The 25,377-nt window shown below is 42.7% G+C and overlaps 1 protein-coding gene across 2 annotated transcripts in view; it reads right to left on the bottom strand.

The window, feature by feature from the left end:
• FBXL13 (F-box and leucine rich repeat protein 13) overlaps nt 1-25,377 on the bottom strand; it is an 80,114-nt gene that overhangs the window by 12,065 nt on the left and 42,672 nt on the right. For both annotated transcript variants that reach the window (XM_079993616.1, XM_079993615.1), the window contains exons 13-17: nt 17,435-17,533; nt 15,330-15,447; nt 14,996-15,158; nt 13,535-13,654; nt 12,166-12,292 (exon numbers count right to left, since the gene is read on the bottom strand). In XM_079993616.1, coding sequence (XP_079849742.1) covers nt 12,166-12,292; nt 13,535-13,654; nt 14,996-15,158; nt 15,330-15,447; nt 17,435-17,533 — 627 coding nt within the window. The remainder of the gene's footprint in view (nt 1-12,165; nt 12,293-13,534; nt 13,655-14,995; nt 15,159-15,329; nt 15,448-17,434; nt 17,534-25,377) is intronic.

The raw sequence follows: 25,377 nt of genomic DNA, 5'->3' as shown, positions 1-25,377 counted from the left end.
GCCCACAACCACTCCCCTCTCTTTCAGGGAGGAGAGTCTTTCACAATCAGTGGCATAGCGTGGGGGGTGCAGGGGGGGCCAGCCGCACCGGGCGCAACATCTGGGGGTTAGGGTTAGGGGGCGCAAATCCACGGGTTAGGGGGCGCAAATTACTTGCCTTGCCCCGGGTGCTGACAACCCACGCTACGCCACTGCTCACAATGTTAAGTAAATAAACCAGAAAATAACACTTGCAACTGTAAGTATCTTATTTTTCCTTCTTTTAATAATTTCCAAAGGGAGGGGGATAACAAAAAAATTCCGCACCAGGTACCACCTGACCTTGCTACGCCTCTGTGTGTGGTTACATAGTTCCCAAACTTGTCAAGCATGATACTTTGTGAATTGCCTGCCTCAAACCGCCATTCATATTCAGACACATTTTATTTACCTCTCCAGCCATTTTAAATACCCGTCTCCTTCTCCCTCCCAGATATATTCTTCTTGGTCTTGCACCAATTCCGCTGCCTGGCAGTTCCTGTCTTCTACTGACAAGCAACCCCCTGACACATTCATAGCCCGTTGAGTAGTTTCCAACTTTCCTGTCTACTGACTTTGGAGGTGGTTGCTGGGGTGAAATACAGTGGTGCCTCGCAAGATGAAAAACCTGCTAGACAAAAGAGTTTTCCGTTTTTCGAGGTGCTTCGCAAGACGAATTTCCCTATGGGCTTGCTTCGCAAGACGAAAACGTCTTGCGAGACTTGCGATTTTTTTTGCCCCCCCCCTTTTTCTAAGCCGCTAAGACGCTAATAGCCGCTTAGCTGCTAATAGCGCTAATCCGCTAACAGGGTTGCTTCGCAAGACGAAAAAACCGCTAGACGAAGAGACTCGCGGAACGGATTCTTTTCGTCTTGCGAGGCACCACTGTATGAGCAAAACACTACTCTCCTGCCCACCTTCTGGTTCATTGTATCATTTGACATGAGTTTCATTCATAAAACACGGTTTTCCATTCACAAAACATAGTTATGAAGTTATCCTTTCCAGGCTGTGTGCATGTCAGACACGTGTATGGTGCATGCCCTCAATTTACAGCAGAACCCAAGCTTGGTGTGTGCCTGACGGGAGGCACTGAATTAGGTCTTTGCATGGCTCTGCAAGGGGCTCACTACTGCAAGGAAGGTAAAGGTAAAGGGACCCCTGACCATTAGGTCCAGTCGTGGCCAACTCTGGGGTTGCGGCGCTCATCTCACTTTACTGGCCAAGGGAGCCGGCGTACAGCTTCCGGGTCATGTGGCCAGCATGACTAAGCCGCTTCTGGCGAACCAGAGCAGCGCATGGAAACACCGTTTACCTTCCTGCCGGAGCGGTACCTATTTATCTACTTGCACTTTGATGTGCTTTCGAACGGCTAGGTTGGCAGGAGCAACGAGCAGCGGGAACTCACCCTGTCGCGGAGATTCGTACAGCCAACCTTCTGATCGGCAAGTCCTAGGCTCTGTGGTTTAACCCACAGTGCCACCCGCGAGGAGGAGGTTGCTGTAGAAGGGAAAGGCGCTAGTTTGTAAAGGGAAAAAGTGGGTTTTTCAAGGGATGCCTATGTCTCTGAACTCCTGCTACAATTTCTGTGACACTTATCTTCAACAGAGGAAGCTACTGCATTATCAGCGAGTTAACTTGTGAATTCCAGCTATCATATCTGTAAACACCCACTCACATCTGTAAATAAGCAAGCGTATTGCTTTTGTACTAATTCCTTGAATCCAACCAAGAGAGAAAAACGTGTTGTGAAAATGTTCATGAAATGGTTAGTTGAAATAACAAAATGTAGTGCATATTAATAACATTATTACGTAGGGAAAGTAGGGCATGTTCATGGTATATGTGTAAAATTTTACTGCATAATAAAAGGTCTTTTGACAGCTTTTCATGTTTGAAGGAAACAAAGTATGAATGAAAAAGCAGAAGGAAACAGCCTATTTTCATAATTCAATCCATAAACACACACACACACACACACACACACACACTGGATAAGGACTCCCCACTTACTACCAACTTTTGTAGAATACGTAACGATTAAACCTTGACTAAATCATTTGGGATACAGGATAAATAGCCTTATGTTAAAGGAATCCTTGGACTTTCAGTTATGGCAGTTTTCACCATTTGGGAGTGTAGAGAGAGTAAAAGAATTTATGCATTCTCCACTAAAAAAGGCCAATGCCAAATCTGTACTGGTTAATAATAATAATAATAATAATAATAATAATAAATCTTATTTATATCCCGCCCTCCCCAGCCGAAGCCGGGCTCAGGGCGGCTAACAACACTAAAATAGTGCAACATTATAAAAACATTATAAAAATTAATTAAAATCAAAATTGATGGCAACCATAAACTAAAGTTTTGTAAAGATTGCCAAAAGAGGGAGTCAGGCTGCGCCCTGACCAAAGGCCTGGTGGAACAGCTCTGTCTTGCAGGCCCTGCGGAAAGATGTCAAGTCCTGCAGGGCTCTTGTCTCTTGTGACAGAGCATTCCACCAGATCGGAACCAGAGCCGAAAAAGCCCTGTCTCTAGTTGAGGCCACCCTAACCTCTCTGTGGCCTGGGACCTTCAAGATGTTTTTATTTGAAGACCGTAAGTTCCTCTGTGGGGCATACCAGGAGAGGCGGTCCCGTAGGTACGAGGGTCCTAGGCCGTATAGGGCTTTGTTGTTGTTTTTTTAATAATATTTATTAAAGATTTTCAAATATAACAGAAAAAGAAAAACATCCAAATTTAAAACCTTATTTTCATTGGCATCTTTCCAGGACTTCCCCTCCCCTCCCCCTCTTGTATTCCAATTCTTTCAAATAGATTCAACAAATTCTTACCCCAAATTTTAAAATTATTATCATTGGCCCAATTTAAAAAAAATATTTTCCCATCCCCTAAAATCGACCTGTTCCCTTCCACGAGTTCCCGTCTTTAATATGCAATACAGATTAAGATAAACAGAAAGATAAAAAAAGAGAATAAAATGTAATTTAACACCCTTTGGATTCCAAATTTCCCTCCCCCCTTTCCCGGTTGCGTTCCCAATGTCCATCAATGTCTACTGTCATCCTGGAGCTCCCACATCTAAACCACAGTCCTTCACCAGTCCGCTTTGCCGTCTTTTTATTAGTCTTTGCCATCTTTTGGTCATCTTTGGTTTCACATGTCCAATCTTGGAAGGAGTCTATCTTCCAACTTTGTCCAGTTCTTGTTATTCTTATTGTTCTTGTTGTTCTCTCTCCTCCTCTTTTTTTTTTTTCCCCCTGCTCTCCTGCACAAATGTTCTAATTCCAAAAAGCTTCTAATTCCTCCGCAGAGGCTTTGTTATTCAGGAACAAAACATTACGTCAAGTCCCTTCCATTCTTCAATAGATAAATCTATTGTCTCCTTTAGTGTGTAGACCTCTGTAGACAAAATAGTGTTCCATTTCTGCAGTTTCCCAGGCGATAAAAAGTCCTATTCAAATTCGATGCCAACAATACTTGTAGTGTCCCACAGCTCCTCTAGAGGGATTATAGTAACTCAGTTTCCTTCCCGATCACACCCAACAGTCAAAGTAACTTATTATTCCTTGTTTTAAACAATTTATATCCAATTTGTAACAAATGTGACCAGCAAAGTCCTCGTAACAAAGTTCTCTTTTTGTTCTTCCGCTTTGACAGCTCCTTTGACAGTTGTCAAAACCTCTATTTCTCCTCTCCCGGCGCTCTTTCAGATCGCTCCCGGGGTTTCCGGGGGGGGGGGTTGCATTTTAATTCACATTCCACTTTTCTCCTCCAGCCCAGTCTTATAATTTTCCATCGTGAAGTTAATAATTTTATCAAAAAAAGGTTACACTCGATCTTAGTTGTCAAATCCTTTGCTTTAGCTCCTCTACAACAGGGGGGAGGCTGACTTCCTTTTTGCACCTCCCCCGCTCGCTCCAAATTTAAATAGAATTTTTCCCCTTTTTTAATCCAAGTTCCAATTACTCACGGGTTATTCTTTTAAAGACCAAATTTTCAATGGAAGAAGTCAGCGCTCTCCGTCGAATGGCATGCGGCTTCGCTCGGCAGGGGAAGCGGAGGACTCACAGCACCACCACCCCTGTCACCCGCTCCGCAGCCTTTAAAAAGGCTCCTTCGCGGGTCGGGGGGGCGCAAACGGTGCCCGCCGAGTCACCATGCCCATGGGTTTCAGCGCCCATGGTTTTTGAGGGTCCCCGCGTCGCCGGTGCGGTAGAACCCAGCCCCTGCTGAGCAGGCTCCCTCCGGAGCTCGGAGGGAGTCCGCCATTCGGCGATGGCGCCAACCCGGAAGTCCGGCCGTATAGGGCTTTGAAGGTTAAAACCAGCACCTTAAACCCGATCCTGTACTCCACCGGGAGCCAGTGCAGCTGGTATAGCACCGGATGAATGTGATCTCGCAGCGAAGACCCCGTAAGGTGTCTCGCTGCGGCATTCTGCACCCGCTGGAGTTTCTGGGTCAGTCTCAAGGGTAGCCCCACGTAGAGCGTCCAGTCTGGAGGTGACCGTCGCGTGGATCACAGTGGCTAGGTCAGGGCGAGAGAGGTAAGGAGCCAACTGCTTAGCTTGGTGGAGATGAAAAAATGCTGCCTTTGTTATAGCTGCAATCTGCACCTCCATGGATTACACCCAAACTCTTAACGGACGGTGCTGGCACTAATTGCACCCCCGCAAGAGATGGGAGTTGCCCCCTCAATCAATCCCATATCGTCCCGTCCCAGCCAGAGGACCTCTGACTTCGAAGGATTTAACTTCAACCGGCTCCCACGTAACCATCCAGCCACAGCTTCCAAGCATCTGATCAGTGTGTCTGGGGCTGAGTCAGGATGGCCATCCATCAACAGATAGAGTTGGGTGTCATCAGCATACTGATGGCAGCCCAGCCCAAAACTCCAGACAAGCTGGGTGAGGGGGCGCATAAAGATGTTATAAAGCATCGGGGAGAGAATCGCACCCTGAGGCACTCCACACACAAGGAGTGGCGCGATGACAATTCCCCCCCCAAGCGCCACCCTCTGTCCCCAACCAGAGAGAAACGAGCGCAGCCATTGAAGGACTGTGCCCTGGATCCCCACGTCGGCAAGGCGGTGGTCCAGGAGTTCGTGATCGACCATGTTGAAAGCTGCTGACAGATCTAGAAGAATCAGCAGCCCCGACCCGCCTCGATCCAGCTGTCTACGAAGATCATCTGTTAGGGCAACCAGAGCCGTCTCGGTCCCATGACCAGCGCGGAAGCCGGACTGGAATGGATCCAGAGCCTATGTTTCATCCAGAAATCTACCAATCTGTTCAGCAACTGCTCTCTCAATCACCTTACCCAGGAATGGAAGATTCGAAACCGGGCGGTAATTGGACAGATCTAAGGGATCTAATGATGTTTTCTTTAAGAGCGGGCGCACCACTGCCTCCTTCAGTTCCCCTGGGAATGTCCCGGTGCCAAGGGACAAATTGATGATATCCCCCAGGGGGGCCCGCACCTCGTCTGGACACGCTCTAATCAGCCAGGACGGGCACGGGTCGAGAGGACAAGTGGTGGGCTTTCCAGCTCGGAGGAGTCTGTCCACATTGGCTGGGGATATGTGGTCAAAGTGGTCCATTACTGGACCCGAGGACAGTCGAGGGGCCTCCAGTTCCTTTATTGTATCCAAATAGGCAGGGAGGTCATGGCGGAGCAACAGGACCTTCTCCGCAAAAAAGCTCGCAAATGCCTCACAGCTGTGTGTCAAATTGTTATTTAAATTTGGCTGTCCTTCAAGGGATGTTAAAGACCGAATTATACTAAATAACTGCGCCGGGCGAGAGCTAGCGGATGCAATGGAGGCCGAGAAGTAGGACTTCTTAGCGGCCTTCACTGCCATCTCGTAGGTTTTCATAAAAACCCTATGATGTTCTTGAAGCTCCGTCACGGGCACCCCGCCATACTTGCTCTAGCTGTCTGAGGTCCCGCTTCATTTTCCGGAGCTCCTCGGTAAACCAGGGAGCCCGGTTTCTGCGGGGTCGCAAAGGGCGCTTAGGTGCGATCTCATTGATGGCTGCCAGGAGATGGGTATTCCAGCCCTCAACAAGCTCAGTCAATGAGTCGTCAGGGGGAGAAAGGTCCCGCAAGACTTGACGGAATCTATCAGGGTCCATCAGCCTCTGCGGGCGAGCCCAAATCGGCTCGCCACCTAAGCAGGGTGGGGGTGGAACGTCAATCCTGGCTTTCAGAGCGTAGTGATCAGACCATGGCACCTTCATAGAAGGAAACATGATCACATCTATACCGACGCCAAAGATCAAATCGAGCGTGTGGCCTGCTTGATGTGTGGGGCCCGAAATATACTGGGAGAGCCCTAGTGTCACCATGGAAGCCACCAGGTCCAGAGCCTGTGAGGAGGGAGTGGCATCAGCATGGATGTTGAAGTCCCCCAATACCAATAGGTTAGGGAACTCCAAGGCCCAGCCAGCCACCACCTCCAGCAGGCCTGACAGGGTGGCTGCTGGTGTGCTAGGTGGCCGGTACACCAGCCAGACAGCCAAGCTCACCTCGGAGCCCCACACTAGGCCAACACATTCAATGCCAGGGATCAATGGCGATGGTAGAGCCCTGAAAGAACAATCTTCCCGGATTAATAATGCCACCTCTCCCCCGCCCCGGCCCACAGTCCGCGACTGGTGGAGGACGGAAAAACCCGGGGGCGCCATCTCTCGTAAGGTAACAGTATCCCCTTCGCGCACCCAGGTCTCCGTCACACAAGCCAGGTCGACCCCCTGCGAGATGAAGAAATCTCGCAGGGTGGCGGTTTTGTTGCCTATAGACCTAGCATTGCACAACACCAGTGACGGAGGTGAGTAATCCTTGCTCACCCTACCCTCGTCTCTCGGGATGGGGCGCAGATTGGAAGGGGTACGAGCATATACGTATCTCGATCCCCTTCGCCTATGACATCTGCCCCCACCGCCATACCTCCCTCGCCCCTCCACAGTAGGAATCCCAAGCCTCATACTCACCTCCATTTACAAAATATAAAAGCAAACAAACAAACAAAAAACAATTACACCAAAACAAAAACAATCCCCACCCCACTCAACAATCATCCCACCCCAACCCAAAATAAAACAAAACAAAATAAAAATACATGGATAAAAACCACCATTTATGGTGGTACAAGTAAAAAGTAAAAACACTTTTAAAATAGTTTAAAATATATAAAAACATTTTAAACATTTGCTGCAGCAGCACCAGTGTCCTTAAAGTTGTGGCGGCGAAGAGTGTGGGCCCCGCCCCCTGGCCTAGTGAAGTGGGCTCGCACGGGGAAGAGCCCTCCCCACAAACTCACTGTTTACTGTTTACTTCCACTTTGCCAAACCTTTATTAGGCATTACAAATATACGCCATCATAAAACATCCATATATAAAATTTTAAAATATATACAAATAAACAGCCACGTAAATATATGTAATAGCGAGGATTTTCATTCGAGAGTTTTCCTGCTAAATAGTGCCATTTACCACTCTAAGAGATACTATTGATAAAAACTCAGCCACCCTTACAGTTAGGTTTACTGTATGTTTGAGATAAGCATACCCTCCAGCATGCCACAAATAACATTAGGGACATGCTTCTAACACTTACAGTACTGAGTATTACTCCTCCTCAAACATTACACTTTGCTTAAGGCTCTACTGTGTTTTATGTGCTTTTCAATAGCCAGTCTTCAGGTGATTTAAAAGTCAATATGGTATTTGTTCTTTAACCAAGAGAACAAGCTTGGTCTTGCCTTTTAAATTAGAAAACATAAATGAAATGACTGGCATGTGGAGAGGAAGCAGATCTGGAAGAAAGACAAGTCTCACAATTCACACTTGTTGTTGGCATCCATTTTTCTTGAGAGACAATGGAGTGCGCCTCCAGGGGTGAAGTCAAACTGCTGCATTAGCAGCACCCTGGGGTGCAAGCCTGGGCAGTGTATATGGAGGTTCTGGGATGCCCAGATGACAAGACACACACCCTGCCATGTTGATGTGGTCCAAAGGAAAGCAGAGCAATACATTTGGCACCGGCTTGGCTGCAGGAGTTGCCAGAAGAAGGGGTCCAAGGACCGATACAACCATCTTAGGGACTCTACTCCGAAGTTGTGTAGGCTTTCCTTCTTAGGCTTTTCTTCTCCAAAATATGTCCCACAAGGCTATGAGTCCCCTTACTTGTATTACATATCTTTACTTTATTACCTTGGGCAACAATGAATCTCCAAATTTGATTCAGATGTTGTGCTTTATTAAAATTAGCAGCTCAGTTTTTCACAGGATATAAGATCAAAGGAAAGCTTACGTGTTCAGTACATCTGGATGTCAATCCCTATGTTTTGATACATCAGTACAAGTTTAGATGCCTAAAGATAGGGCATTCGGGTTAAAAATACTGACCACTATGATTTCTCTCAACTCAGAAAGGAAATTAAAGCCACAGTCTGGAAGAAAATGTATAGTTTCACACACACTCCAAATAATTGGTTTGAAGTAAATATTTAAAATGACACTCTCAGGCAATCACTTCAGCAGTCACACGGTGCACAAAAGGTAATTGAAAATATGATAGAGGGAAATTAATGTAATTATTGGCTAGAATGCAGATCGCGAGAGCTGGGCTAATGTAATACTATCTCAAACTAGGCAGGAAAAATGAACTGTCACTCCAAGAGAGGGGGCAAACAGATTCCATTGGAGTGGTGATATTTTCCTGCCTTGCGAAATGGGAGGAACTTAATATTCCATTTGGGGATGTCCTACTGTCCACTGGAGAATGTACAATATAAATATAAAGAGATCCTGTGATGAAATTAGGGCAACCAAACTTTCCAAGCAAGGATCCTATCAGAGTGCCTCTGAAGATAAGAGATTCTGAGAATCTTTGGAACCTTTGGCAGGGCCATCTTGACAAGTGTGTTCCTAAATACTGTATGTTGTTAAGAATTTTTTAAAAGACATATGAAAAAGAAAAAGGTCAGCAGTATTGGAAGACTAGCCAGTTGAAAATGATTAGGGGAAGGGTAGATTTTGAATACGGTTGGATAATTAATTTTTCCAAAGGCAAATAAATTTATGGTATATATAGAAGGAAACTATAGAAATTTAAAAACTATAGCAGGTCTATTATAAACCTTATGACGCGCAAACCATTAAAAATGTATTAGCTGCAGAGAAAACTTCTTCTTTTTTTTTTTTTTTTAAGAAGCCCGAAATCGGGAGGGAAGGAGGTCAATAGCAGGGTAGAAGAAAGATCTAAATACCTAAAGGCATAAAATTTTGAAGTATAAGTATAAGACAAAGAACCGTAACAGAAATTGATGTTTTTTTGGTGTTATGTATGGATATTTGTTCTTTCCTGTTTTTCATTCTTTTTTCTGAAACTGTTGTTTCGTTTTATTTGTTTTTTTCTGGGGGTTTTTTTGTAACTGAAACTTAATAAAAAGAATTAAAAAAAAAATTCCAAAGGCAAACAATATTGCGATATGATTGTGTTAAAATATACAACCTCCACTGTAACAATTACAACAATCACATCCACTCTGAGCCCTTTGCTTTTAGTAATGTATCAGTTCTTGTATTTCACTGTGTCTTTGATTATAAGCCAAAATAAAAGTGCAGTAAACACTGAATAAATGTAGTAGTTATTTTTTCAAGAAAAAGGGTCACAGCAAAATATTAATTCCCACATAGCAAGAATATTTCTCATCTTTAGTATCTCATATGTTGCATATTATTCAAATTATAAACATTGTTTCTTGTTTAAGTCAACAAAGTATGCTAGAGAGTTATTAGGATGTAGGATGTATTTTTTTCCAAAACTTATTTTTAGATGTCTATGCTCCCAGAGCCCTCAGGACGATATCTTTCTGAACTGAAGCATGCTTGCCACTAGAAAGATCAAACATCCTTACATCCATTTTAATGAAAAACGTAAGACACAAGAATGTTAGAATACAGCTTACATGACCTTTGCACGACAGGTATAAAAAGACACCCTAAATGCAATACAGCTTTCCATCTTCCACAAGGGAAAGAGAAAACTAACAGAAATGGCTGAACTTACATTTTAAAAGTAAAACAGACTTGTTCTAAAAACACAGAAGATGATAGATGATAGACAGATAGATAGATGATAGATAGATAGATGATAGATAGATAGATAGATAGATAGATAGATATAGAGATAGACAGACAGACAGACAGACAGACAAAGTGCTTCATTGAGCTGGTTCATACATCACAATAAGGCATGGTTTGTGGCTTACTATGATTGAACAGATTTGTTCTTGGCTCACAGCTCAAGGTTTGTCTGGGAAGAGACCAATCACAAGTGCTGGTTTGCACATAACACCAAAATGAATCACACCCTCCATTTATTAACTGCAACTAAATCTTTTTGAGTGGGACGCAGGTGGCGCTGTGGGTTAAAGCCTCAGCGCCTAGGACTTGCCGATCGAAAGGTTGGCGGTTCGAATCCCTGCAGCGGGGTGCGCTCCCGCTGCTCGGTCCCAGCGCCTGCCAACCTAGCAGTTCGAAAGCACCTCCGGGTGCAAGTAGATAAATAGGGACCGCTTACCAGCGGGAAGGTAAACGGCGTTTCCGTGTGCGGCTCTGGCTCGCCAGAGCAGCGATGTCACGCTGGCCACGTGACCCGGAAGTGTCTCCGGACAGCGCTGGCCCCTGGCCTCTTAAGTGAGATGGGCGCACAACCCCAGAGTCTGTCAAGACTGGCCCGTACGGGCAGGGGTACCTTTACCTTTACCTAAATCTTTTTGAAGCCTGGATTTTGCAAGTATGGGGCATCATGCTTATGGGACTAAGTAGCCATTTCACAAAAGGGTGTCAGAGCATCTAGCTGTGCCCCTGGACTTACACCTTCTATACGACATGGTATCATTTTATCAACTTTGTTCAGACAATTGAACATGTTTTCCCATATATCCAGTTAACATATATGGTTTTTTAAATGTACAGTGGTGCCCCGCAAGACGAACACCTCGCAAGACGGAAAACCCGCTAGACGAAAGGGTTTTCCGTTTTGGAGGCGCTTCGCAAAACGAATTTCCCTATGGGCTTGCTTCGCAAGACGAAAATGTCTTGCGAGTTCCTGCGGGGTTTTCCCCCTTTTTCCCCCCTTTTTCTAAGCCGCTAAGCCGCTTATCAGCTGATCCGCTAAGCCGCTAAAAGCCGCTAAGCCGCTAATAGCGCTAATCCGCTAAGCCGTCAATGGGCTTGCTTCGCAAGACAAAAAAACTGCTAGACGAAGAGAATCGCGGAACGGATTCTTTTCATCTTGCGAGGCACCACTGTAAACAGCCTGGTGTACATCAGACCCTCATGTGCAGGGGAGGAGAGTAACCAAAAATAAACTCCCCTCTGAATGCAAATAGCAATTTTGAAAGGGAGGGTGTTTCACAGGAGGAGGAAAAAACCACCTACCTCCTACAGTCCCAATGCTACTCAGGACACCTCATGACTGTAATCTGTATTTTAAAATATGCTCACATTGTTGCATTCATACAATTAACATCACATCTAGTTTAGCCATTTAACTGTACTTCTTTGTCACCATATGCTGCTATCTGTACTTTCAATAGTTTATTGAACATTTGTAAGCTTTAAAATGGCTGTATTAATCCTCTGGGGTAACAGATATCAATATTTCAATACTGTAAGTCATGAACTAGTCTTAGTTCCATGATCTTCCACACCTTGCACTCCAAAGAGACTCTGTTTTGCTACTGCTGTGAATACTTGGTCTCAAACCTTTATAAGTCAACAGTGAACATGTAAGAAAGATTGGTTGTGTTAACTGAAGAACCTTAGCATGAACATTATTAGATTAATAAAAAACAATTTTTCCAGTTATCTCTTGTTTCAATAACCCAACCCACAAACAGTTTATCCTATTTAGCTCATATCTTGCTGTAATCCCTTATTTTTGAATGCTGTTCTATTTCTTGATCCTTCCAATGTGCTACTGTGACCAAAAGGCAAAGAGGATGTTAAGAATTAAGAAAAGGAATTGAGAATAATACAGAAAATATCACTGTGACTCACAGAAAGTGCTGGCACAGCAATACTAAGAGCATACAGGAACACATTGCCATGCCTTTGTGCTTTCATTTTTACCTGGTCTGTGACATTAATTCCAGAAATATTAAGATATGCAAGTGAGGAGATCTGTGTTAAAGCATCAATTCCAGCATCAGTCACAGATTGACAATAACGCAGATTCAGATAAATCAGATTGTGGCACCTTAAAAAACAATAGATCTTGTTATTTCTTTTCTTATTATGCCATACCTGTGCAACTTTTGGCTTAGGTTTTCATAGGACACTTCCAAAATTACAATAAAAATGTTCATTTACCTGCTCACAAAACAGGATACCCTAAGATACTAACTAAGACCATCCTATAAATATTGTTTTAAATTAGTTATTGGGCACTTCAGTGTTAGGCTGTATTGTAGCCTGCCTCACTATTCCTGTTCAGTATTTTAAAAACATGTAAAATGTTTTTTCAAGCTTTTCTCATTTCCTCTTTTGACCGTTTTGTTCATGTCAGGCATTCTCAGCTTCAAAATAAAATATGGAACATTCGCATGAACAAATTAGCCAAAGGAGACCAGTAAGTAGATCATTTTTCAATAAATGGAAATTGTCGTTATTATTAGGTACTAGAACACAAACACTGGTTGTAAAAAAGCAACTTCAGGTATGCCTGGGACTTGCATATACCCAGTGGAATTTTTCCCTTTTCCCTTTGAGTAACAACCCCCACTCCCACCCCACCTGCCCTTTCAACTGTTTTGAGACGTTCTCAGAGTTTCAAAATTAGTTTGCCATGTATACTCAAAGAACATAAGCCCAAAGCCTATTTGATACATAGAACTTATATGGCCTTTTGGATCCCCAAAACAAAACTGCTGTGTTTTGATTATCTGATAATTATAACGAAAAACAAATTATGCATAAATATAGGTACACACACAGAGAGCCATATAAAAACCAGCAATAAATAAAATTATCTACAGGTATTAGGGAATAAAAATAATTTTCTAAACACTCATAGAATATCAGAAATTTTGAACACTGAATCCTATGAATCATTTTTAATTTGTCAGTTTTTCAAAAAGTGACAAAACAGAAAAAAATAGCTGAGACATTAATGGGTGTGTGATTCATGGTTATAGTCCTGTGCTTGTCTATTCAGAAGTAAGATTCGCTGAGTTCAATGGGACTTATTCACAGGTGATTATTGGATTCCAACCTAAATTCTATGAACAGTTCTTAAGAAGCTCCATTGAAATGACTCCTAAAACATTACAAATGAGCTGATTTCAACAGGGCTTAGTCACAACAACTCACTTTGCACAACATCTTTTCCTAAGCTAGATATCAGAAAGAAGATTGATTTTAACAAGAATTTTGAAGCAACATTCCTGAAACGTATCTGTTATGTTTCACCAAACAAATAATATATATGGCATTATGGTACCTGTGGGCTATTTTTGTGATAGCATTGTCAGTGATATAGGAACAATTGGCCAAGCTGAGTTCTCGTATATTTGAGCCTGAAGCACCATCAGTAAATGCTTTTAGTCCTCCATCACTGACTCTAAAACAAATAGAAAATAAGTTATCTGATATATGTCACAATTCTAATGATGTCCTAAAAACTAGCATCTGAATGCAAGATCATCTATAACTAAACTATACAGCAGTCAATATTTGTCTCTGCATCTATTACAAAAGTGGGTACTACAATGCTAGGTTTTTCCCCCCACAACTACAAGCTAAACAATGAGATTGTTGGAAACCTGTTTCCATCTGGTAGCTAAATGGCAATGTTCTCCAAGAAGGAAGTCTCATTAAAATGAATTGGACTTACTTCCAAAACTTGACTCTCACCAGGAGTGCCAACTTGGCTCCATGACCATGGGTGCCTGGGGCAGTGGGTGCCATGCAGCATGCATGGCCCTGGCACCGAAAGTTGTGGGTACTCAGGCACCCAGGCTCTGGGGAGTTGACACCTACTACTCTCACTGTGGGTGAGAGTCAATATAGTGTGAGCAGTAATCCATTCATTCAACAGGACTTCCATTTCCTCCCCACTGCCTCCCGCAGTCCCTCAACTCCATATGGTCAGAAGCACACAGGAGACTGGAGAGAGAAAAGAATCCCAAAATCCCACTGCACAAGTAGATTTCTATTGCAAACACAAGGATGGTATGTATGGAATGTCACCCACTAAATTGAAATAATTTACTGAACAGTAGTCCACTAACTTCAGTAGGACTACACAAGAATAACTGGTTCTTGTGGTCTCATTCAAATGGGTGGCTTTATGATGCTTTTACTAGAGTAGCCCTGTAATGCATTTACGTGGTAGACACTTGCCCACACCACCCCCAGTCTTGTTGTCTCTGCCATGTCCTCTGTTGAGGTCTAAATTTTATCACTGTTGCTGCACTACATCTGGGGAAGGAAGCTGCTGATGTCCTGTTCTACAAATATAATGTGCTGGTTGGTCTAGCACAGGGGTAGGCAACCTAAGGCCCGTGGGCCACAAGCGGCCCATGGGGGTCGTTTAACCGACCCACGAGCCGCCCCCAAACTGAGCCACCCACTCGGTGAGTCCCCGCATGCTGCGCTAAACTGGCGCAGTGCAGAGCGGGGACTCGCTTTTGTGGTGCCGGAAATCATGTCTGCGCAGACGCCGGAAATCGCGGGCGCAATCCAGCCCATGGAGGGATCTCCGCTGGAGTGAACTGGTCCAGGCGAGGTAAACCTTGCCAACCCCTGGTCTAGCATATTGTGGTGTTACACTGGGGCACAGACCTTTTCTCTGTTCTGTGTGCTTATTTGCAGGCATGGAGGCTAACACATTTTTTTTTTGCTAATTTGCAATTTTGTTAAAAGGAATAACCCACACAGTCATTTGAATGTAACAGAATACCTTATGCAATCTGATAATTTCAGTACAACAATATCAGGCAGCGGTGCAATCATCTTGAGACTCAAATCTGTTATCTTCTGGCAGTCAGACACACAAAGGTGTTTCATATGAGGCCAGGATTTGCTTATGAGTTTGAAAGTTAGGTCAGTAATCTGATTACTCCCTATTGAAATCACAAAACAAGAATTAGGTTACATTTGGCCTGAAGTCAATAGCTTTTTCAGTCACGAAAAGCATGTCTACGTATGCACACGTCTATTTATGTCAAAGAGCCAACGCCATGGTGGCACATACAACTATTTTGCAGGAACTATTATACTATGTCATCACTAACCTTGTATTTTCATCTTGACAAGTTTACATTTAGCAAGTGCTTTAAAAGCTGCATCAGAAACATGTGGGGATTCATTAAATTCAACAGACACCATCTGATGGCATTTTTCAGCTAAAGCCTTTAAGAGAAAATACACAGGTTTCAAATGCATTGTATTTTATGTGGAAAATATACATTTTATAATAACAAATGCTGGAGTTTCTATCCTCTCATATCCAACTGGATACTAATAACTGAAGAAGTAAAAATAGCACATCAATTCTGATATTCCTCTTAGTAGCTACTGTTGGTCTACTGAAGCAAAATCGAAACATATCTCTGCATAAAGTTAAATGTTTGATAAAAATGACACACCCATTAGATTTTTTGTTTTGTTTTTATATTGTATTACTGAGTGCTTAACAATCTGATTCAAATTGGATTGTAGGTAAATTCATCTGAGCTCATCTTCTGATTAAATATGTACAGTACAGTAATGGGTTATTAGCTGCTATGGATTACTGGTGGATTGGACTCATACAATATACCATAATCTCATATCATTCAGTTGTCAAATATCTTGCTATCCAAGATAGCTGGGAGAGATGCCTCGGACTCCAGTGCTGCACTGGTGCAGGGAATAAGCCCTTCTTGAGATGACCATGCTGTAAGATCTGGACTCCCGCCATCTAAATTCAGGTGTAAATATGTGAATAAAACATATTTCTTAAAGCTACGACAGCCTCCACTGTGTCTTCATTGCTCCAAAGGAGCACAGACCCTGGTTGAGGGCAAAAACCCCTTTGGTTGGGATTGAGGGGGCCTGAAACAATACGGAAATCCCCTGTGTAAAGTGAACATGGAGACAGAAATCTTTATCCGTTTATTTCATGAAAGGCTCCCCCCAAAAAAGGAAGCAGTGCAGTCATCCTATGTAAAGGGGAGCACTTTTTTACATCTCCTTCCCAGCCAGATGAAGCAGGGGTGGAACAGTGATTTCAAAGAGTAAACTCTCTCGTGGTATCTACTGCCTGGCAAAAAAAGGTGAGGGGGAAGGGGAATTTTCCTTTCTTTCAGCAGGAAAATTAGACTGTATTGCCTGCACTACATGGCACACAGCATTCTAGTGGAGGGAAGAGGAACCTGATCCTGAGATGCTTCATTCTTTTCCAGGTGGTAGATGCAGAGTCCCGATATAATATGCCACTTGTGGGACTGCTCAGTTGTGGAGCCATCCCAACAGAAGAACACTGTTACTTCACCAGTAAAAAGCCATTGTGGCTTCTATTGTTTTTTAATCTGACTGGGAACAAAACCAAGATAGAGCTAAGCTAACTTCTAGAATAGTTTTCTTTAGTTTTGCTGTAAAATGCCATATTTTTCATGTCTGGAAATTAACAGAATATATGTTTACAGAACAAATATATGACTGTTTCATCATCATCATCATCATCATCATCATATTTTTATTTATACCCCGCCCTCCCCAGCCAAGGCCGGGCTCAGAGCGGCTTACAAGCAATAATAAAAACAAGATGAATGATTACAACTTAAAAACAAAAATAAAATACAACATTAAAATAATGGAACATTATCAAGTCAATATGCATAGAAAAGTTGTGGAGTGGGGAAATATAGCAATTTTAAACACTACATATCTACATATCTGTCAAAAAGTTATAAACTGACAGAATCCTTATTTATAATAATGCTAAACCTGTGACTATCATACATCAAGGTGTATGTAATCTACTGTGGTCTATGCTGACTGACAGCAGTCTTCCAAGGTCGCAGACAAGCACCTTTCCTAGCTGTGCTGCCTGAGATCTTTTTAACTTGACATGCCAGGAGCTGGACCTTGTGAACTATGGGTCTTCATTAAGATAACTGTCACTCTATCCCTCTTGGCGGAGCTTGTACAGGATACTATAATATACCCATAACATATCTGTTAGTGTTCTGAAGGGTTTATAGATGTGAGAAGAAATATACACATCAACAGTCAAGAGTTTGAGATTAAGACTATGCTTGTAATTTCTTCTCTGTTTGAATGGTTCTTTGGAAAGGCCATAAGAAAACAGTAAGTTCACAATGAAATGATATATGGACATGAGGAAGTTTCTTACCTGAATACATCTGTCTGATAGAGTGGGCATTTCATTAATGATCAAGTGTTTGATACCACTGCAGCTGTCAGCAATATTCCTGAAGCCTTCCACTGTGAGCTGATTTTTAAAAAACATTTTTAATAGAAAACATGAACTGTAAGCCAGTATTGAAAATCATTATTAACACCTATATTATGAGAAAATTATTATACATTATTTTCAAGCTAGTAAAGGAAAACTACAAAATATATTATCTGGAGCAAAAGAAGATTTGTTTCACGAGAATCTATAAGAAAACAGTCTGTCTGAAAATGTCGGATTCCAGATTCACAGCATTTCCCAGCTTCATAAATACTGGGTATGTGTGTACATGTCAAACGTGTTTTTCCATTTAAATATTAATTTTGGAAAGTTAATCCTATACATAGCAATGCCTTTATGAATCCATGCTATTTCTGGTTAAGAAGCCTAGGAAAATCAATAAAAATTTAAAGTTCAAATGAAGCCTATGTTAAATAAATAGGTGCTATAGAGAATGCCCTTCTATGTTCTTCCCACTAAAGGCTCGTTCAGCTATAACACGAAATTATAGTTTGGAGCTAAATGAGTGGACCTTGGGCTTGCATGATCCCCTCCTCCCCAAACTCTCCCTGCCTTCCAATATCATGGGCAAGACATCGTCTGTTGCTACATGGGGAATCAGTAGCCCTTAGATGTTGCTGGAATACAACTCCCATCACCCATTGGCAGTTGCTGACTGGGGCTGATGTGACTGGAGTCCAATAACAAATGGAAAGCCATGGAAAGCTGTGAAGGTGTTGGACCCGTGTTATAGAGGCAGAGAAAGGCTGGATGGGGGCTAATCAACTGAGGCTGAGACCTGATAATCTGTAAGTGCTGTGAATGGGTGGTTCCCATACCCAGAAATTAGGTGTATGACATGTCCTGGGAGGGGTTGCACTCCTTCGGAAGGAACGGGTTTGTAGTCTGGAAGGACTCTTGGATTCTGACTTATCCCTGGAGTGGCTTCTGTGGTTAAGAGCGTTTATGCTCAGCTAAGGCTGATTTGCCAGCTTTGACTGTTCCTAGATCAGGATGGCCTGGCCTCAGTTGTCCATGCATTGCTGCCCTCCCATCTGGACTACTGTAATGTGCTGTGTGTGAAGCAGCTCTTGAAGAGCACCAGAGAGCAATTAGTGCAGGATACAGCAGCTACTAGGGCTAGTAAGTAAGTAGTGCAGCTGATAGGACCACTTGTCCTGAAAGCACTGCATTGGCTGCCAGTGAGCTACCAGGCCAAATTGCTCTTAATACTAGCATATAACTCTTTTAAAACTGTTTTTAGAATGTTTTAAAACTGTTTTAATATGATAAGTATGTTTGCTGCCCTGGGCTTCTTTGGAAGGAAGGGTAGGATGTAAATGAATAAAAAAAGGATATAATAATAGGAATATTCAGTGGGACTTACTCACCAGTAAGCGTGCTTAGAAATGTAACTTTAGTATCACTGCAGCTGAGAGATAGATCACTTTCCTCCCAGCACCAATTTTTAAATTTAATCATTCTAGATCGGGCAGCACCAATACAATTCTTCCAAGTTTTTGAAGGTCTATAAGTCAACTTCATATATAACAACTGATAGACATAGGTGACCAGGAGGTCACTGCCAGTGAGCGAATGAAATTCCATGTTGGCAAGTGAGTAGGGCAGGTAGATAAGTAACAGGTGGCACTTTTTTCTCCTCTGCCAGCTCACTTGGCTTCTGAATTGGTCATGGAGGAGAAGAAGCCCTTCTTCTGCAACCAACATGGAAACTAAGTAAGCATGTAGAAAAGATAATAATGAAAAATGTTGGTCTGAAATTAAAAGGGATCTAGATGTTTGGTCAAGATTGAAACTTTCTTTGACAGGACGTATTGCTGCTATTAAGATGAATGTATTGCCAAAAATGTTGTTTTTGTTTCAAACTTTGCAGATTGTAGACAAAATGGAGTGTTTTGGGAGGTGGCAGAGAGATATTTCAAAATTTGTCTGGCAGGGCAAAAAGCCCAGAATTAAGTTTAAGATATTAACTGATGCTAAAGAAAGAGGGGGCTTTGCCCTGCCAGACTTAAAGTTATGAATCAGCAGCTTTCTGCTGGTTGAAAGATTGGCTACTTCTTGAAAACACTGATGTTTTAGATATGGAAGGATTCAACAATGCGTTTGGGTGGCATGCATATCTGTGGTATGACAAGGCTAAAATACATAAGAACTTCAAGAACCATGTTGTCAGAAAAGCAGTATTTAATGTCTGGTTGAAATATAAAGACTTATTGGAAAACAAGACCCTAAGGTGGTTATCACCAATGGAGGCTAAGGCCTTGAAAAAACTCAATATGGAGGCCAAATGGCCGAAATATTGGGAAATAATAGAAAAAGATGGAGATAACTGGAGGTTGCAAAGTATGGAGAAAATAAAAGATAAAGTGCGAGATTGGCTACATTATGCTCAGATTAAAGAAGTTTTTAAGTTGGATAAAAAGGTAGGATTCCAGGTGGAAAAATCAAAGTTAGAAACAGAACTGTTAGAACCCAGCTCTAAGATACTTTCAAGAATGTATAATTTGCTGCTAAAATGGAACAAACAGGATGAAACGGTCAAATCAGCCATGATAAAATGGGCACAGGACATAGGGTACAACATCATGTTTGCTGACTGGGAAAAGTTATGGACCACAGGTTTGAGATTTACGGCATGTAATGCCTTGAAAGAAAATATTATGAAAATGATTTACAGGTGGTACATGACCCCAGTCAAGCTTGCAAAGATATACCATGTGTCTGATAATAAATGTTGGAAGTGTAAAGAAGCTGAAGGAACATTCTTTCACCTCTGGTGGACTTGCCCTAGAGTGAAGGTTTTCTGGGAAATGATTTACAATGAACTGAAAAAGGTATTTAAGTATACCTTCCTTAAGAAACCAGAGGCCTTTCTCTTGGGCATTGTAGGTCAGAGTGTGCAAAAGAAAGATCGAACCTTTTTTATGTACGCTACAACAGCAGCAAGGATACTCATCGCTAAAAGCTGGAAAACTCAAGAATTACCCACACTGGAAGAATGGCAGGTGCAACTGATAGACTATATGGAATTGGCGGAGATGACGGGCAGAATCCGAGACCTGGGAGAAGAACTGGTGGAGGAGGATTGGAAGAAATTCAAGGACTATCTACAAAAATATTGTAAATTGTATGATTGTTAAGAAAGATGTAAGATCTGCAAAAACATGGCTTCAACAAACTAATTATAAAGAATACAAATTTAAATTTAATTGGAAGATGAAAAGATAAATTTTGGATAAGTAACATTTTATAATTAAGTGTCAATAAGACTATGTTAAAGTTTAAAATCTGAGATATTAATATTGAAAAATATATTATATGAATTAAACCAAGTTAATAATTTGCTGGTAAAATTTATGAGCTTAGAAAGCAGGAACAAGGGTTGTGAGGAAGTCCAAAGATGAATATGAAATGTGGATTTTGGAAAAGATTGTGTTACTACCTATGTATTTTATTGTTAAACTAAAATTTAATAAATATTATTAAAAAAAAATAATAAGTAAGCATGTAGAGACGGAGTGGGGTGGCTTGAGACCTTCAATCAGCTTGGAAGAAGATGTTGTTGTTAATAGCCTGTCAAGATGCTGACAGCCTGTATTTCCATGCAGGCCACAAAGGAGGGTGTGTGTGTGTGTGTGTGCGCGCTGTGGCGTTTGCCTCCTAGGATGGGTCATAATGGAAGGGTTAAAATGGGTGTGATGTGATTGGCCAGTGAGAATGCAAGGGGGGAGTAAAAGTTAGAGTGGGAGGTTTTGAAAGTCAGTTGAGGTTTGGGAGTTGGGAGTTGAGGCTTGGGTGTTGGAGAAGGAAGAGGGAGGATTAGGTGTGGTTTGGTAGAGTCGTATTGTGAGAGAGTGAGAGGAATTGTCAGGTGGAGTCAGATAGATAGTTGGGAATAATTCAGTTTGAAGTTGTTAGGAACTAAGATTTAAGAAACTGACAAGAGAAAAATAAACTGAAACCATACGCATGTTCCTGCATTTAAAAATAAACTTGATTACTTGTTAATGTTACAACTGTCTGGACTCCGTGTGTCCCTGTGAGAAGCAGGGTGGTGGCAGCGGAGAAAGCAATCACAGTGGTGGCACAGAGTCAATAGACCATCAAACGTCCGGGGGCCCTGTGTGATCGCCACAGGTGCCTTCTCTGCCTTTGCTGCCTGAATGGACATTCAGGACACTAGCCTCTTAGCCAGCTACTAACATCTGTGGACTTATTTACAATGCCAACATGAATACTAAAATAAGTATGCTAGGACTCCAAATTTTAAAAACAGCTCAGAAAGAAGAGTAAGCTTAATGCCATAAGTAGAAGCTTACTTGAACGTAGCCAGTAACACTGAATTTTAGAATTTATTTTAGACATGGGAGGAAGAATTTAGAATGATAAATGTGGGGGACAGGCTAGAGAAGACACAAAAATATAAACTTATTTCGGGCACAAACTCCACAGTTCTTATTTTCAAATGACATATAGCAAATAAATATGTGATACCCATCGTTTTAACTTCTGCCTCTCTGCTTCCCCACCAATTGCTCAAGAATATCTATAGTATGCCCACAAAGATGCCTACATATCCAGCTTAAAAGGCTTCCATATAGCTTTGCTCTACTGTACTGAATTCACACTTAATACAAAATATCTTAAGGTAAAGGTAAAGGTACCCCTGCCTGTACGGACCAGTCTTGACAGACTCTGGGGTTGTGCGCCCATCTCACTTAAGAGGCCAGGGGCCAGTGCTGTCCGGAGACACTTCCGGGTCACGTGGCCAGCGTGACATCGCTGCTCTGGCGAGCCAGAGCCGCACACGGAAACGCCGTTTAACTTCCCGCTGGTAAGCGGTCCCTATTTATCTACTTGCACCTGGAGGTGCTTTCAAACTGTTAGGTTGGCAGGCGCTGGGACCGAGCAGCGGGAGCGCACCCTGCCGCAGGGATTCGAACCGCTGACCTTTCGATCGGCAAGTCCTAGGCGCTGAGGCTTTAATCCACAGCGCCACCTGCGTCCCTACAAAATATCTTAGGTAAAGGTAAAGGTACCCCTGCCCGTACGGGCCAGTCTTGACAGACTCTGGGGTTGTGCGCCCATCTCACTTAAGAGGCCAGGGGCCAGCGCTGTCCGGAGACACTTCCGGGTCACGTGGCCAGCGTGACATCGCTGCTCTGGCGAGCCAGAGCCGCACACGGAAACGCCGTTTAACTTCCCGCTGGTAAGCGGTCCCTATTTATCTACTTGCACCTGGAGGTGCTTTCAAACTGTTAGGTTGGCAGGCGCTGGGACCGAGCAGCGGGAGCGCACCCTGCCGCAGGGATTCGAACCGCTGACCTTTCGATCGGCAAGTCCTAGGCGCTGAGGCTTTAATCCACAGCGCCACCTGCGTCCCTACAAAATATCTTAGGTAAAGGTAAAGGTACCCCTGCCCGTACGGGCCAGTCTTGACAGACTCTGGGGTTGTGCGCCCATCTCACTTAAGAGGCCAGGGGCCAGCGCTGTCCGGAGACACTTCCGGGTCACATGGCCAGCGTGACATCGCTGCTCTGGCGAGCCAGAGCCGCACACGGAAACGCCGTTTACCTTCCCGCTGGTAAGCGGTCCCTATTTATCTACTTGCACCCGGAGGTGCTTTCGAACTGCTAGGTTGGCAGGCGCTGGGACCGAGCAGCGGGAGCGCACCCCGCCGCAGGGATTCGAACCGCCGACCTTTCGATCGGCAAGCCCTAGGCGCTGAGGCTTTAACCCACAGCGCCACCTGCGTCCCACAAAATATCTTAGTTGCATGCATTTCTAATTTATGGACTATTAACAATAGCTAGTTTGCTTCCATAAATAACTTGCCTTAGGTAACACATTCTTTCTTGGTTTTGTTCTCTCTGGGCTGCCTGAATGATGCAAATCTAGTGGAATGTAAGCACCACTGTCAAATTGCAAATTTATTAAATAAAGGTAACAGATAATCTTTCACATGGTATAAGAACTGGATGCCAGCTTTTGTGCCATTTTCTATCTTGGCATAGAAAACAGTTCACAAGAGGATAGAAGGTCATGTTGAACAATTCCCAGGGGGCGAATGGTCTTTGAGAAAGTACATTCAGATGTTATTAATTTAAACACAGCATTCCTAATTCATGCTGTGAAAAGATAACTAATCACTATAGAAAATGTATGAAGAACTGCAACAAGCTCATCAAAATATCAGTTTCTGGACTTTTCCTGAAATGTAAGCTTAGAAACTCTTGGGGACTGGGAAAATCTGGAGCCATGTTTCCTTATCTTATCTTTCTTCCCTTTTAAATTGAAACTATTTCCAAGAAGTTGGCAAGAAACTAGTTGAAAATCTGATTATTGTTTTCTGATAAATTGTAATTATTACATTTTTTCCTCTCACACACAAAAAGACCACTGTTCTAATTGGGAGATACTGTGAGTATTAACAATTTATTTTTTTCATGGCTGGAACTTCCTAATCCCAACCTATTTTATTATTTTAGAAGGCACGTTTGACTTGATATTTACTGGTAACAACCATCCTTTAATTCATATTCATATTCTTTGAGAGTTGGCAATACACTGTATTGTAGCTGCTTTGGAACAAACAAAATCAATATAATTGTCACTTTCAATATTTGCTTTTTCAACAACTGTTCCCTGTACTATTTCATGAAGTACTTCTGAAACTCCACAGTATTCTAAAAGCAGTTTGCTTTGTAGTATATGTGGGGTTGTGGTGGTAGTGGAAAAAACTCAAGTCCAAATCCCCTCTGGATATGTGGAACTAATTGGGCAATGTCTAGTCAGTTGGACTAAGACTGGTATCCTATCAACAGCTATTAACATATACAATGGATTTTGCTACAGAATTGTGTATATATCATGTGTGTATATCATGGGTATGCACAAATTGCAGCCCAGGTTGTACATTATAATACATCTTTTTGGCTTGAATAAAAATATTTCTGTTAAACATAAAATGGACCACATATTGGAATTATTGCCATTTAGGGCCTCCTAGCTTTGAACTAAAGCTCCGTATAGTTAAAGCTATGGTTTTCCCAGTAGTGATGTATGGAAGTGAGAGCTGGACCATAAAGAAGGCTGATCGCTGAAGAATTGATGCTTTTGAATTATGGTGTTGGAGGAGACTCTTGAGAGTCCCGTGGACTGCAAGAAGATCAAACCTATCCATTCTTAAGGAAATCAGCCCTGAGTGCTCACTGGAAGGACAGATCGTGAAGCTGGGAACTTTGGCCACCTCGTGAGAAGAGAAGACTCCCCGGAAAAGACCCTGATGTTGGGAAAGTTTGAGGTCACAAGGAGAAGGGGACGACAGAGGACGAGATGGTGGGACAGTGTTCTCAAAGCTACCAGCATGAGTTTCACCAAACTGTGGGTGGCAGTGGAAGACAGGAGTGCCTGGTGTGCTCTGGTCCATGAGGTCACAAAGAGTCGGACACAACTAAACAACAACAAAGCTTTGAACGAAGCTTAATTTGTAGATAAGAATAGGCAGAACACTCCATAATGTTACTCCTACTCCCCTACATAGATTTTCTAATTTTTGGATTAGTGCTGCTGGAAGAGCCATCATGCCAGCTGTTCAAATCAGTCTGGCAGATATGCCCGCAGAGGCATTGCTGTGATGACACTTTGCCTCCTACAGCCTCCAGGAAATGTGAGGTGGCCTGAACATTGCCAGCTGACTCTGTCTTGGGGCAATCCAACCCTATCTGTGAATAACAACTATATTCTGGAACATAGCACAGTATTAAGTCTCTCTCCAGGCTGCTTTGACCCCCGTTAAATCAGTAGGGTATTTTCCTCCTGTGCTGGAAATAGATATATGGAAATTATAGTGTACAAAA

Source organism: Podarcis cretensis (assembly GCF_951804945.1).
Source record: "Podarcis cretensis genome assembly, chromosome: 10".
Classification (NCBI taxonomy): Eukaryota; Metazoa; Chordata; class Lepidosauria; order Squamata; family Lacertidae; genus Podarcis; species Podarcis cretensis.
This window is presented reverse-complemented; position numbering and strand designations above follow the sequence as displayed.